Genomic DNA, 14,035 nt, shown 5'->3' with positions numbered 1-14,035 from the left:
AACTAAACTGTTCCATCATAATTTAATAGTGTTGTTCTTTTAACAATTGGATTCTGTTACACTTTTATATTTAGGCACGATTATTTAATCTCATTTAATTGGCTTTCTTATTCCCCTCAGGGTCTGGGGCCTAGAAAGTTCATATTAAATACTCTAATTGCTCTGAAATTTTCTTGTTGCCTGAAATACACTCTTATTTTAAGTATACCCTAAAATCTAGTTCACAGACATTTTCTCCTCTCTCATGAATTAGAAAAAGCCCGATGTCCATAATTTGCACTTGAAAAGAGTCAATAATTAACCAAAATAATAATTACAGATGGAAAACAAGGAGGACACCGCACAATGAACTGGCAGTCACAAATCCGTAAATAAGGCCAGGAGTGCACATCAAAGGTTTCCAAGTGCACGTTGCTGCCTGGAAGCAGAGCCGAGGCAGCTATCGGGGTGTCCATAGCCCACATATTTTAGGTGTGGGTCCCTGATGGGGTACGAGCCTGTGGGGTGCACCTGGAGGAGACCCCAATAGCTGCCTGGTTTGCTTGGCTGGCACAGTGGTGGTGCCTGTGGTCTCTGAACGGGAAAGTGGCTGGGTGTGGGCACTGCTGCGCGTCAGACACCACTTTGGGGCAAAAAGAGGGAAAAATGTGAGTCCTGCCCTGTGGTGCCCGGGGATGGTGGAGGGGGAGGGGGGTATGGGTTGTACTGGGAGCAGGGCCCTATACGTGCGAGGTTTGTGTGTGAGCACCGCTCCCAAAGCCGTGTTACAGAGGAAAGATGCTGATGCTTTGAAAAACAAACAAACAAACATTTAATAAATAAATTGATAAATGGATAGATAGACGGATGGATGGATGGATGGACGGAAGGATGATCCTGCTCGCCCTACAACATGGCGGCGCCCTCTCCGTACAACATGGCGGCGCCCAGCCTGCCACCCCCCCTCCACCTCCGTACAACATGGCGGCCTGGTGGCGAGCACTTCCGGTGCGAAACAGCGCCGCTATTTCAACCCCGCCGCTTCCGCTTCCGCCTCCTCTTCCGGCTCGGGCGGCGCCAGGTATGGCGGCGGGGCCTCCGCGGCCTCCCTCCCTCCGCCGCCGCCATCCGCCGCCATCTGAGGCGCGGCGGCGCCCGGGGGGGGTCCTGGGTGTCGGGGTCGGGGTCTGGGGGTCGCAGTCGGTGCCCGGGGGTCGGTGCCGGTGCCCGGGGGTGGGTGGCGCAGCGCTCGCCGGGCCCTCAGGGAGGGGAGGCCTCAGGCCTGGGGCCTTGCAGGGTGAGGCCTCGCCTCAGCCTCAGCCCTTGTCACGTCAGTTTGAGGCAGAACTCTCAAACCCCATCTGTTTTTCCTTAATTAGGGTGTGAAAAATGGTGCAGCGCCTGACCTACCGCCGTAGGTTGTCCTACAACACAGCTTCCAACAAGACCAGGCTGTAAGTAAGACTTAGCTGCTAAGGAAATTCTCGTTTAAGAAAAAAAAATTCTTAAATCTTGATCCTTTCCTTAACAGACTGCTTTTTCTGCTGTGTTTAGGTCCCGAACGCCCGGGAACAGGATTGTTTACCTGTACACCAAGAAAGTAGGGAAGGCACCAAAGTCAGCATGTGGTGTATGCCCAGGAAGACTTCGCGGTGTAAGTCTTGGGGTTTCCAGCATAAGATCTTGACAGCTTTTACTGTTTTAAATGCAAACGACTTTATCAAGGAAGATGCCTGTTTCTTGTTGGATTCAAGAACATCCTTCTTTAAAATATGGTCATTTGAATGTTGTAAAGCACAGCTGGTAAAACAAGCTTTGAGAGCTTAAGGAACAAGTGCTTTCTTTTTTAATGCTTGTAATTCTCACTGGTATTATTTAAACTTGTTCTATAAGTTAACTTGTAATTGACTGAAATTTTTCAAGCCAGCCCTACATGAATCTGTAGTGGGTTTAAAAATCAGAATTGGACCTATTAGATAAAATTCCAAAAACATAAGTCAAGTTGACTATAATTTTTGGAAAAAATGAGTGACTTTTTCCTAACAGGCTGTTATCTTCCAAAATGTATTCCTGGTTTAATGTTGTTTTCACCAGTGGTCAGAGTGCTCAAGTCTTAGTGTCAGTCAGTTTCTACACTTGCAAAGATGATCCTTGCTAATAAGCAGATTTTAATTACGAGTATATTGGGAAACCTGTCTGGTGGAATGAAAGAGCTCAGTTCTGGAGTGCTGAGGATGGCTCATATAACACCCTGTGGCTTCGGTCACTTTTTGCATGTAGAATAGTTAACTGGAGGTGTTGCTGCTCTTTAAAAACAAACCGTACAAGTGAATTTTCTCAGTGCGGCTGTTACCCAAAACTGGGGCCTGCTATCTTATGATACGCTTCTGATTTGTGCTTTCTGCAGGTCCGTGCTGTGCGCCCTAAAGTTCTCATGCGGCTGTCAAAAACGAAGAAGCACGTCAGCAGAGCCTATGGCGGTTCCATGTGTGCTAAGTGTGTCCGCGACAGGTGAGCTCCCAGCGGGATAACTTTGTTCTTGAGGTGACTTCATCTGAGTCCTGCATCTTACCGTGTCTTCCTAGTGTAAGCCAAAGTGCTAGAGACTCTTTTCTGATCTCAGTGTAGAAAAATGGAGAGGGTAAACATGGGACATACTAGCAGTGAGGTGTGTAATTCTCCCCCAGGGTTTGAGCTGGTTAATTAATGTGTTTGGAACTCCTCTGTGGATAGTTTGTTCTGTGTGGTTTCAAACTGTACTGGTGTGTAGGTGCTAAACATCCTGTTCCTTCTGCAGTTTTGTGCTCTTCCCTCAAGAATAAAGGCTTTTCTCTTTTGCTTCCTGTTTTGGCTTGTGCAAAGATAGTAGTGAAAAATCAGCTTTGGACTTCTGTGTGTTTTGGGATTTAGTGGTACTAATTGTTAGCATATTAAGCATCTAATATGTAATTAAGCTTAAAGATGACCTTTGGTAGGTCTCCTTGAATTGAATTTTATTCTGTAACAGCTGCACATCTGTATAATTCCTTGAGAAGTGTGAGCACTGACATGTATTACAAAGAATGTGGCATCTTTGTGAATGGTCATCAAAGCAGATCTCGAGTCAGCAGTCTAGTGCCAGATTTTCATCTGTAGTGCACGTCTTTCCAGCATCTTGTTTTTTTTGGCTTCTGTGGTCCAAGCTACATCACATCAAGTTGCACTGAAGACCGATTGTTACAGATGCAAATCTTGAGCAATACTCTATGTAAAAGACATTTTTTCCTCGGTGCTTTCCCAAATATTCTGAGCTTGGTAGGTCATTTTTTTGTACGTGAGTGTATCTTACTGCCTAAAACGAAACAAAAATACAGTCAGCTCCTTCCCTGTAATTGGCAGGTCTCTCTCCTGTGTCTAAGCATTGCTGGTGGGCTTTGCGTGCAGTAGAAACAGCCATAAATATCATGCATATGGGGCAGCATTGTCCTGTTTTGAAACAGGAGAGCTTTTATGGTATATGTGTGTGGATTGGCTCACTCATCAAACAGGCTGCTGATGTATGAGTACTGTCGTGTATCTCTGTGTAGTGGCCCCTTATCTGTTCAAGAAGTAATTGTATTTAGATACGATTAGACCTGCCAGAGTTTTTTTTTTTGTTGATGCACAAAGAAGCAGTAATCCTGAGAGGGCGGCTCTTGTTCTGATAACTGAACCCATATACATTTTTCTGTAGTTGCAAGAAAGAATTGGTGTGAGCAGCTGGTCAGTTCCCTTATTTTAAGAACTGTAAAATTAATTTGCCAGAGAGGAGCTTTGCTTTTTACCTTAAGGTAGTCACTTTCCTACTGTTTAGCCACTGGGTTGATACTTTTATCTGCCTACAAGCCCCTAACCCTAAATTTGCAAGCACATGAAGCACAAACCTCTACATTTATTGGTGCCACTGCCCCCATGTTGTGATGCTGGCAGGAACACAGACAGCTCCTTTATGTGGAGTACCACGAAGTACTGCAGGCAGCAAAACTAACTGCAACTTGCTTAATTGGACAGCTGTCCTCACGGTGGTGTTTTTCCTTTCCAGGATCAAGCGAGCTTTCCTTATCGAGGAGCAGAAGATCGTGGTGAAAGTGTTGAAGGCACAAGCACAGAGCCAAAAGTCCAAGTGAATCGATTTGTATTTTCTGCCCAATAAATGAGAGTTCCACTTTCCTGCTGTCCTGTCAGTCAGTCCATGCGCTCGTGGAGGCTAGCGGGAGCTTCTCACAGCTTGTGAAGTGCAGAATGGGATTCTCAGAGCAGGTGCTGCACCAGCCACACTGAACACAGGTCTGGATTGGGGAGGGAGCTCCAGGAGCCGTTCCCTTGCCCTGTGAGGCGCCTCCTGGGTCAGCAGCTGCTGCCACGGTGCGAGCAGGGCTGCAGGGGTGGCAAACCTCTGCCTCCAAGAGCTGGACGATCCAGGCTGCGGTGTTGTGAGTTGCACAGAGCCATTTTGGGTCTGTTGCTGATCACCGATGTGCCAGGAGTCTTGTGGAAGGTGGGAATTGGGGTTCCCTGCTTCGTGCTAGAGGCAGCTGTAGCTACCTGGGGACAACCCGAGCCTGTAGGCGCTGCCTCCTTGGCTCCATCCCGGGCGTTTTACCCTCGAAGAGCCGCGTTTAGGTTCCTTCATGCCTCTTTATTCCCGCAACGCCCCTGGTGGGCGCAGGGGAGCGGCGCGGAGGGCAGGGCGCTAATTAATGAGCACACCCCCCCCCCAGGCGCGCTCATTCATTAATTCATTCATTCATTCATACTCTTCGCCGGCCCCGCCCACCGACAGGGGGCGTGGCCTCCCATTCACCCTCACCCACCCTGGGGGCGTGGCCTCCTGTAGCCCCGCCCCCGCGCTACCCCCTTCGTTACCCAGCACCGACACGTCGCCGCTGGCGGGTCCTGGCAGGGGCGTAAAACGCGCGGCTACCCCCCAGGGGAGCGCTGTGCTTCCGGCTGCAGAAAAAAAATTCTAATTATTTTCAATTATTTCTCAAAGTTTGGGGTGATTTCACTTTAATCTTCATAGTAATTTTTTTTTAAATTATTTTCTTTTTATTTTTCCGCTGCCAGGACGCAGCCGCCGGCCGCCTTTTCCGCGGCGCCGCGCAGGGCGCCGCCATTTTGGTTGCCGGCGGCATGGAGGCGCTGTTCCGGCTGCCCTTCGCCGTGCTCGAGTGCCCCAACATCAAGCTCAAGCGGCCGGGATGGGTGCACATGCCCTCGGCCATGACGGTGTACGCGCTCGTGGTGGTCTCCTACTTCCTCATCACCGGAGGTGCGGCGCCTAAACCCCCTAAAATCCACCCAAACCCTCCTAAACCTCCCCAAAACACCCTAAAATCCCCCCTAAAACCTCCTAAAGCCCCCCAAACCCCTCCTAAACCTCCCCAAAACACCCTAAAATCCCCCCTAAACCTCCCCAAAACACCCTAACCCCCCCCCTAAAACCTCCTAAAGCCCCCCAAACCCCTCCTAAACCCCCCCAAAACACCCTAAAGTCCTCCCAAAACCCCCTAAAATCCGCCTCAAACCCCCTTAAAATCCCCCCAACCCCCCCTAAAATTTCCCCAATCCCCCTCTCCTGGCCTCTCCGGGCACCTCGCCGCCGTTCCTGTGGCGTTTCACCATTTCTTCCCCGATTTTTGGCCATCTGACCCCATTTCCGTGCCTCGTTTCCCCCACAGGGATCATCTACGACGTGATCGTGGAGCCGCCCAGCGTGGGGTCGATGACGGACGAGCACGGGCACCAGCGGCCGGTGGCCTTCCTGGCCTACAGGTAGGGCAGGGGCAGGGACAGGGGTCGGTGCCCCTCCTGGGGACTGCAGGACCCACCCCGAGCCTGCCCTGGGTCTACAAATTAAAAATCAAAAGCACCTGGAATCAAGGGGAGCAGATATCCAAGCCCTTCCCAAGCTCTTGGGGCTGGACGCTTTGGGGAGAAGCGAGCTTTGAGCTGGAGGTGCTTTGCTCTATTGCAGCCCCTGTGCTGTTAAAGTTGAGGTTGGTGATGGGTGCGGGCGTATTTGGCCATGTTTTGTAGGATATTTCATGGCAACGTAAGTAGTATTGGGGAAAACTTAAGGTCTGGCCTTTCAGCTTCTAGTATAATGGGAACTCCTGTAGCTGAGGGTTACAAATACACAATGGTGCCTTCTCTGGGTCTGTTTGTGTCTGCTGCTGAAGATGAGCTGCAGACTGCTCAGTCAAGAATTGCTCTAAGTACTAAATTTATAGTTGTAACTTCTTGATTTGGTTTTGTGTCTGTATGTTTAAACACGAGAACATGGATTTTTTTCTTATAAAATACCAAAAATCTTCTGTAAGCCCTCAGAAGGTACGTACCAATGTATGTATAAATTTATACACACCTCACCGATAAACTTGGACTTGGACTGGATGTGGTTCGTGACTCAGGCAGGGTGGGGCTGCCGCAGGGTGCGTGGAGCACTGCTGCGGGGAGCTGGGTAGCAATTAGGTACAATTCAGTGAAGGTAGCATGAAAGAAGATGGAATTGGCTGTTTTCTGAGCTCTGTGAGAGCTCACAGTCTGCGTACAGGACCGGTGGGTGAGGAGTCAACCATGCTGCAGGCAAGAAACACTCCTGCTGTGTGCTGGAAGCTGCAGAGGTGCTTCATGAGGTGACACAGTGCTTGGAGGGGGATTTGTACCAGGATGAGAATTTGGGCACCGCTGCATCAGCGTCAGGGTGGAAATAAGATTCGGAAAACCCAGTGGCCCCAGGGTCACGGTTCCACGCCTTGAGTCATCTGTGACAACTGGTGCTACGTTTGGGGTAGATCTTTCTGAAAACTGATGAGTTCGTATCGTATCCATGAATATACCCTGTTGCATATAAAACCACAACTATGCTCATCTGGTCACCTTGCAGGCTGTCAGTCCAGGAGATAAATAACAATTTAAAGCTTTAATGTACCAGCATAACATAAGTTTCTAACATAAAGTAAATTTGGAAGGTCAGCCATCAAAGTTAATCATTTTGTGTATTTGTGCAGCTAAAGAAGGTTGAGTAGCTGAATTTTGAAATGTAAATAGTTTTCTTTGAATAACCTCTAACTCTTTCTTCTTCCCTTTCTTCCCCCACCCCTTTGTTTGTTGGTCCTGTAGAGTAAATGGACAATATATTATGGAAGGGCTTGCATCTAGCTTCCTCTTCACGATGGGTGGTTTAGGATTCATAATTCTGGATCGATCCAATGCGCCAAATATCCCCAAGCTGAACAGGTTTCTCCTGCTCTTCATCGGATTTGTCAGCGTGCTTTTGAGCTTCTTCATGGCCAGAGTTTTCATGAGGATGAAATTACCGTAAGTGACCTAAAACTCTCTCTGCTTTTCTTCGTTTTTATGCTTTGCGTGTGCCTGTATTAAATTTAAGAGTAACAGAAAATAAAACCAGGTATGCTGAACATCTGCAGCTTGGCTATGAGTTACTTTTCTTCAGTGCTTTTGTGGAACAAGCTATCTTGAATGAAGCTTTTGGAGCTGACTGCTCTAAGATTGTGCTGTGGTTCAGAACAATGACAGATCTGTTAAGTCAGACGATACGATTTGTGATTCTGAGTCGTAATACGTTTTAAGGTAGGCTGATTATGTGCTGGATAGGTGAAAGTAATTTCAAGGCAGGGCTTTGGAGAAAAAGGATGTATCAAGGAACTTCCAGGAAGACAAATGAGTCATTTATACCGGCAATATATGGCAAAGGTCATAACTAGAAGAGCCGATGGCAGGAGTTATGGGCGTTTAGAAACATCCAAAGGTGTCCTAAAGTAAGGATGATGTGTCTTTTATTTTGTCGTTGCTGGAAGACTCAACATAACACTGAAGCATACAACGTGTGTGATGTTTCAATACACCTAACTCACAAAGTAGAAAAAATAACACAGCTTTGAGGCTCTGTTATAACTAAACATGGGATTTTCAATTTGCGTTTCTTCTTTCTTGCTCCATCTGTTTCATCTAGAACAGCTGAAGCCAGCAGTTTGGAGGTACCGACAGTTAATTTTTGGAGTAGCTCTTTGGGGTGTTGACTTAGCTATGTCAGTCATTGCTCCTTTCTCAAATGTTTGTTTAACCTTTGCAGTGCAGTAGAAATGTTGTTTCATAATGCACCAGGGATTCCCTGGCAGTAGGCAGCTGGGTAGGGACTTATTCTATGTTTTCTTGTTTCATTCATGTATGTCTTAACGGTTCTCTTTCTTAAATTCTTTAAAGACAAAAGGCTTCAGGGAAGTTTCTGTAAGTCTCTTCTTTTTTGAGGAGGTGCTGCCTGATTGCTAACTTTTTTCCTGATTTAATTTTATTCTGCAGGGGCTACTTGATGGGTTAGTACCTCTTGCAACGTGTGAAAGCCCAAGCTGAATTTACTCCTCTTCATGAAGTGTTTAAGAAGCAGCAAGAAACAAATTCCATTGTCACTATCAACAGGAAAGAGACCTAAATGTGAGAAGCAAGTGAGGAAGGCGTGCTCTCTCTGCAAACAAACTTTTAATACCAATGGCTGATTTATAGTTTTAAAACGGTGTTTTATCATTGCTGTTCTAGAGCTTCTGCAAAGAGAAAGTTACCTATATTTTTTTTTAATCTGACTTGGCGTGAAATAGAGAACCTGTCTGTAGCTGTACCCTGAAATGAGAATTAGCCATTGGTTTGACAGTTCCTTATTGCAAGGTCTGTCCCCTCTTCCCTGTGCAGGAGGGTTACATGTGTCAATTGGAGAAGAAACACCTGAAACATTTCTTTCCAAGTTATCATTAGAAAGTAAATAAGTTTGGATACTTTACAGTCCGAATTAATGTGTCTGAAATGCTTTCAGAGACACCTTTTGCCTTCTTACTAATGGCTCTATATGAGCAAATCCATATGTGCACCGGGAGAGGCAAACTGTATGAATGTGCATTTGTTTTTGAAAAAATGTACGAACAGAGCCAAATAAAACTTATTTTCTACAAATCTGAATTTCATGCATTTTCTGAAGCTTTTTCTTGAGTATGCATGGCCTACTCTGCATCCATGGTTTGAGATGCCTTACTATACAATGACACATTTCTGCTTAGTTTTTCACTGTTGGGTAATGATTTCTTTTAATACCAGGGACAAGAGACCTCATATTTTCTGTGAACTTGTACTGTATCTAAATGATATGCTATTATCAGTAATCAAGTGAGCTGTTGCTTCGTTGTTTGAGAGACATGGCTCCAACTTTTTTTTGGTTGTCATTTAAAAGATGGAATATTACCATTGTACTTCATTAAAATGTATTGTGTTCTGAAGGTGGAAAAGATCCTTCTAAATCTCCATAAATGTCTTGTCTGCAAGCCACATGTGTTTGAAGCACTATTTTTGTCTGTATAATAATTGTCAGTGAGATGCTTCTGCATCTTTTATTCCATTAATTTTAAGTATTATTTTTCATATACTAATCAAAGAGCTAGTTGTTAATCATCTGTCTCCAGGATATGTCACTTCCAGTCCCTCATTCTTACATTCAATGTGACTTCTGCGTTTATTCATTTTACATCTTTTTCTTTAAAATTTAAGGTATATTAAGCTGTTCTGTTAGGCTCAGAACTGCGCTATTTCCTGTCTTTTCAAAGTGATTATCTTGTGGTCGTTCTGGTTTTGGTGAGAGATGCTTACTTTCAAGGGTGAGTACTGATATTATGTGAGTAAATAATGGGGTACCTGGGTCAATTTCAGTGTATCTGAGGAAATTCAAAACAGAAAGGCACCTCACAGTGTAACTGTACTGAGCGCCTTCTGACTCAGTATGTGTCCCACTACTGTTCAATGTCAAGTCTCCAGGTTTGCAGCCGATTCTAAATGAGCATTCTCTTAAGCAGTAGTTTTAATGACACAGATGAATGTCTGTGGTCTATGTGAGGGTGCCCTGCACGCACAACCTTAATGGTCACCCGTGGAAAAATTTCTAGCTGGCACTGTCATATCACCTGCTCAGAGAGGAGTGGCTGTGCCATACCGTGTGTGACAGGGGTCCCAGTACCGGGTAAAGCAAGGCTGGTATTTTCTGAGTGCCTGCTGTTCTCTACAGCCAACAGCAGGTGGCATCTCCTGCGCCAAAGACAGAAAGAAAAGTTCAGTGATACCCATCTGCGTTTGGTGCTCTCAGCCAGAGTGAACTGAACTCGTCTGGGGGGTGGGAAATTAAAAATAAAGCTGAAGGACTGTGATAAAGGTAAAACAGAGCTTGTAGGAACGTATCTCTCCATGATTAAAAACAGAAGTTTGGCTTAAGTCCAAATGTAACAGAAAAGTCAGACTGAGGTCTTGATTTTCTGTCTCTCCTGCTGGAGAAAATACTGAATCCACGGCTCTTCCAGAAGGTTCAGAGTAATCTAGGAGTGCTGACGCCTGGTCAATACAGTTAAGAAGAATATATATAACCTGTGTAGCTTTTGAAAGTTAACATGTGAACCCTAAATAATTTAAGTGATCTTATACTTAATTGAGTTAAGCCAAAAAATTCATCTAAATAAAAAAAGCCAGATGATTTGGCTTCCATTTTTCCCCCCAGTACATTTTCCAGACTCCTGCAGATTGTGTAACAGTAGCATGTTTGGAAGACCTGGGCCACTGAAATGATTTTTGTCAGCAGGGTGACATTTCATCTGTTTTGAGGAGATGCTGATAACTACCTCTGCTGGCAAAGCTGTGTGGCGTTTGGATACATCCAGATATGATTTAAAAAAAAATGTATAATTGCTAATTAAAACCTAAAATACTTTTTTAGGTCAAGTTTAGTTACCAGTGTGAAGTAGTACACAGTGATGTCTGAAAGAAAACTGACATCTTTATTAGACTGATGTGGAATATTTTAATTTGCAGCATTCTAATTCTGAACCTGTTGTGTTTAAAGGGAGCTGCCTTAGGCAGCTGAAGGTGCCTCAGTTAATTCCTTACAAAGCTGGATGCTCGTTTAGAAAATAGTGCTCAGTAAGGTTACTATAATACACCCAAGCCTAGTTCCAGTTGCATATTTTATATACATATTTTCTTAACATACTAATTAGGAAGCACTAGGTATTAGGTTACTTAGAAGTTACAGTCCTTGCAACTGAGATGATTGTGAATTGCTGCTGCTGCTCCCAGTAAAGGCAGTAAATGTGGGTGTAAGAAAGACAGCAAATCTCAATTTTCTGACATGCTTGGAAATGCTGTATACAATAGAGACTTTTTTTCCTGCAGCATTGCAATGGCTGTGAAAACGTGACTTGCTATCACCCATTTGTGAATATGGTTGTATTCTGCCTTTGGTGTGACAGTTCCTTCATCAAAAGAGTTGCTGCAATACCTCTGGCCTCCTATTACAATTCCTAGTTGCTGCTTCTCAATTTTACAGTTGCTCCAGTATGTTTTTCTTCCAGAACATGCTTAAAGAGGGTTGAAACCACTGCAAGAACTGAAATGGAAGAATTGTAGGAATCTCAGAAGAAGGCCATTTGATAACCCTTTACAGTCACACTGAGGCATGTCAGCCATACAGACTGAAGAGTCAAAATCTGGATTTCAGTGACAGGAAAATGCACGACTCACGCATCGAACTCTTCTTCAAGGGTGGTGTTTCGTGAGAAGCAGCTACTAGAATCATGAGAGTTTCTGCATGATTGGCTTTCTCCAGTGGCAACTGATTGTGCTGTGTTTTTGTGTTGTGGTTTGACATGGATACCCCTCTGCTGAGGGCTGTGCTGAGAGCATAAGCTCGTTTTAGAGCAACAGCTGTGGCACTGTAATGGGAGGCAAGCACGCCTGACTTGCACCGTGTTTTAACTGGTGGCATGGATGCAAGGCGCTGCATCCTGATAGCTGCTCTCTTGAACCTATAAAGCAGCTTGCCGAGCTCCAGTGTAACAATATCAGCTTAATTCCTGATGTTCTTTGGGTGTAAGATGAAGTTTCACTTCATCACGTAGCTATCCCATGTGGGTTCTGTGAATGTCAAAGCTCTTAGGCTGTTACACCTGCAGGCTGCAAGAGATAGTATTTAGCTGTAAGGAAATCGGGTTAATTTGGTATTTTCTGCTGGCTTATGCATGCAAAAAGACCAACATTTGTAATTTCCTCCTCTTTTTGTAACAGTTTTCATTACAAAGCTCAGTGTTGAGGTGGGGACTGGGATCCCTTTGTTGGCGGTGGCGATTGTATGTGCTTAGCTGCAAATCGGGAAAGAAAAATTTTGCAAGGATTCAGGCTGGCTGGCATATTCTAGGGTAAAACTTGAAGGTTAAACTTATTTCTATGTTATTTAGTAAACAGATTGAAACAATTTCATAACTTTTAACTGTTCCTGACAGCTCTTGGATGATAGCTAATATCTTCTCTGTAGTCATCATCTGTCTTTACATGTGGATGGAGGGTGTGAGGGATGCAGCATAATAAACCAGTAAACCTCACTTCGGTCTGAAGAAAAAGCTTTGGAGGGTGAGGGGTGTATCTCAAGCACCTGGAAGAAAATGGCAAGAAGATCAGTAGCCAACTTGGATTTTTAGAGAATAAGTCATATGAAGAATAAGCCATACATGAGAGTTATGGGCACTGTGGAGAGAAGAAAAGCAGATGTTTTTGGGGCTGTAGCTTTTGATGCTGTCTTGCATGTTATGGAAACTTGGCCTAGCTGAAACAACTGTAAGCTGGATGCAAAAAACATTTTCAGAGAGTGTTCACTGATCAGTTGATATCCTGTTGTAAGAGTGGAAAGAGATATTATTTTTATTTTTTTGAGGTCTGTCCTTTGGCTAGTTGCGTTCAACACCCAGTGACCTGAACGGAATAGGGAGTACTTACCAAATCTGCCCAAATCATAAAACTTAGAGACTGCTGAAGGGCGGAGTAAGGATGTGCAGTGATCCTGACAAATCAGAAAGAGCTCCCTAAAAAAAAAAATAAAATAAATGTAGGCTGGTTTATTCTTTCTCGGAACAAGTGCAAGGTAGCACCAGCAGAATAAGTGACAAAATGCAGATTCCTCAGTGTGGGTCCTGGGGTTCTCCTGGACCATGAGCTGAACAGGAGCTTTTGGGGAGCCATAGCACATCCTGCTGAGAAACACTCAGAAGTTTTAACTACAAACTACACAAGGCATGAAAGTTAGTGTAGAAAGGAAAGGAGTCATTGGTTCTGCTTGTCAGTAGTACTTGAGGCTTAAATAACAGCAAGGAGGAGTTGGGTTACTATTAGGAAAATATTTTGAGGGTAAAATAGTTGACTCCTTGACTAGATTGGCTAGGGTGGTGTTTGTATTTCTGCCGTGTGAGGCTTTGAGAACAGGCTAGAAAAATGCCTGCTAAAATTTGCAGATAAGGCTGACCATGCCTTGGGGTGAATGATTTTTCTGAGGTGTCTTCCAGCAGCTGCCTATTTTTATTATTCCCTAGGTGAGAGCAAAACCTCTGACCTTCCAAACGCTGACACTGTCTTTAAAAACAATTACGGAAAGGTCTTTGTAGATGACTAAATCTGTCCTTTGAGTACATTCCCGCAGGGCATTCATAAGACAGAATCCTGCTGGTCTCTCAGTCCGAAAAAAAAAGCGAGTGGCTTTGTGACCTAGACATGGCAGCAGAAAGCAGTTTCATTAACTGCCTACTGCCAGGCCAGAATTCAATGCATCAGTTGTTGGTGTAAGAAAAATAAAAATGTACAGGGAAATGTTTAACGCCTTTTCCTTTCCCGGTTGATGCCCGTGTTAGTCTGCCACCAAAATTATGCTGCTCTTACACTAAATGGCTGTCGGAGTAGCTACTCTACTAGAGCAGGATAGGGGGGCATCTGTGATATTTCTAGGAGGTGTTTTGCTGCTTCTCAGTGCATTTGTCTGCTCTGAGCTGGAGCCCAGAAACTTGTCAATGGCACTGTTTTCTCCAGATCCCTCCTTTCAGGAGCCTTGCTTCATCGATGGGTGGAATTTATCTTATTTCACGTTTTACCCCAGTGTATCTGTCCGTCCCTGCTACCGTTAGCCATGACACCAGCCCAGAACCACTGTGTTTCATCCCCTTTTGCCAGT

The 14,035-nt window shown here is 44.8% G+C and overlaps 2 protein-coding genes across 2 annotated transcripts; both read left to right on the top strand.

Moving 5' to 3' along the window:
• The first annotated feature begins 1,025 nt into the window (after positions 1-1,025).
• RPL34 (ribosomal protein L34) lies at positions 1,026-4,166 on the top strand. The gene is made up of 5 exons (XM_032187526.1): positions 1,026-1,060; positions 1,359-1,433; positions 1,534-1,633; positions 2,387-2,490; positions 4,040-4,166. The coding sequence occupies exons 2-5, from the start codon at positions 1,369-1,371 to the stop codon at positions 4,122-4,124; spliced, it is 354 nt and encodes a 117-aa protein (XP_032043417.1). The 5' UTR covers positions 1,026-1,060; positions 1,359-1,368; the 3' UTR covers positions 4,125-4,166.
• Positions 4,167-5,100: 934 nt separating this feature from the next.
• On the top strand, positions 5,101-9,345 carry OSTC (oligosaccharyltransferase complex non-catalytic subunit). The gene is made up of 4 exons (XM_032187403.1): positions 5,101-5,269; positions 5,679-5,772; positions 7,123-7,320; positions 8,323-9,345. The coding sequence occupies exons 1-4, from the start codon at positions 5,131-5,133 to the stop codon at positions 8,339-8,341; spliced, it is 450 nt and encodes a 149-aa protein (XP_032043294.1). The 5' UTR covers positions 5,101-5,130; the 3' UTR covers positions 8,342-9,345.
• Positions 9,346-14,035: the final 4,690 nt, after the last annotated feature.

Source organism: Aythya fuligula, chromosome 4, assembly GCF_009819795.1.
Source record: "Aythya fuligula isolate bAytFul2 chromosome 4, bAytFul2.pri, whole genome shotgun sequence".
NCBI lineage: Eukaryota > Metazoa > Chordata > Aves > Anseriformes > Anatidae > Aythya > Aythya fuligula.
The sequence above is the reverse complement of the archived record's forward strand: the minus strand, read 5'-3'. Positions and strand labels throughout refer to the sequence as shown.

Bases quoted from the DNA above. Each gene is read 5' to 3' on its own strand.
- RPL34 (XM_032187526.1), top strand. From the start codon at position 1,369: ATGGTGCAGCGCCTGACCTACCGCCGTAGGTTGTCCTACAACACAGCT. The intron at 1,434-1,533 runs GTAAGTAAGACT...TGCTGTGTTTAG, and splicing joins GCTTCCAACAAGACCAGGCT to GTCCCGAACGCCCGGGAACA. The intron at 2,491-4,039 runs GTGAGCTCCCAG...TTTCCTTTCCAG, and splicing joins GCTAAGTGTGTCCGCGACAG to GATCAAGCGAGCTTTCCTTA.
- OSTC (XM_032187403.1), top strand. From the start codon at position 5,131: ATGGAGGCGCTGTTCCGGCTGCCCTTCGCCGTGCTCGAGTGCCCCAAC. The intron at 5,270-5,678 runs GTGCGGCGCCTA...TTTCCCCCACAG, and splicing joins CTACTTCCTCATCACCGGAG to GGATCATCTACGACGTGATC. The intron at 5,773-7,122 runs GTAGGGCAGGGG...TTGGTCCTGTAG, and splicing joins GTGGCCTTCCTGGCCTACAG to AGTAAATGGACAATATATTA.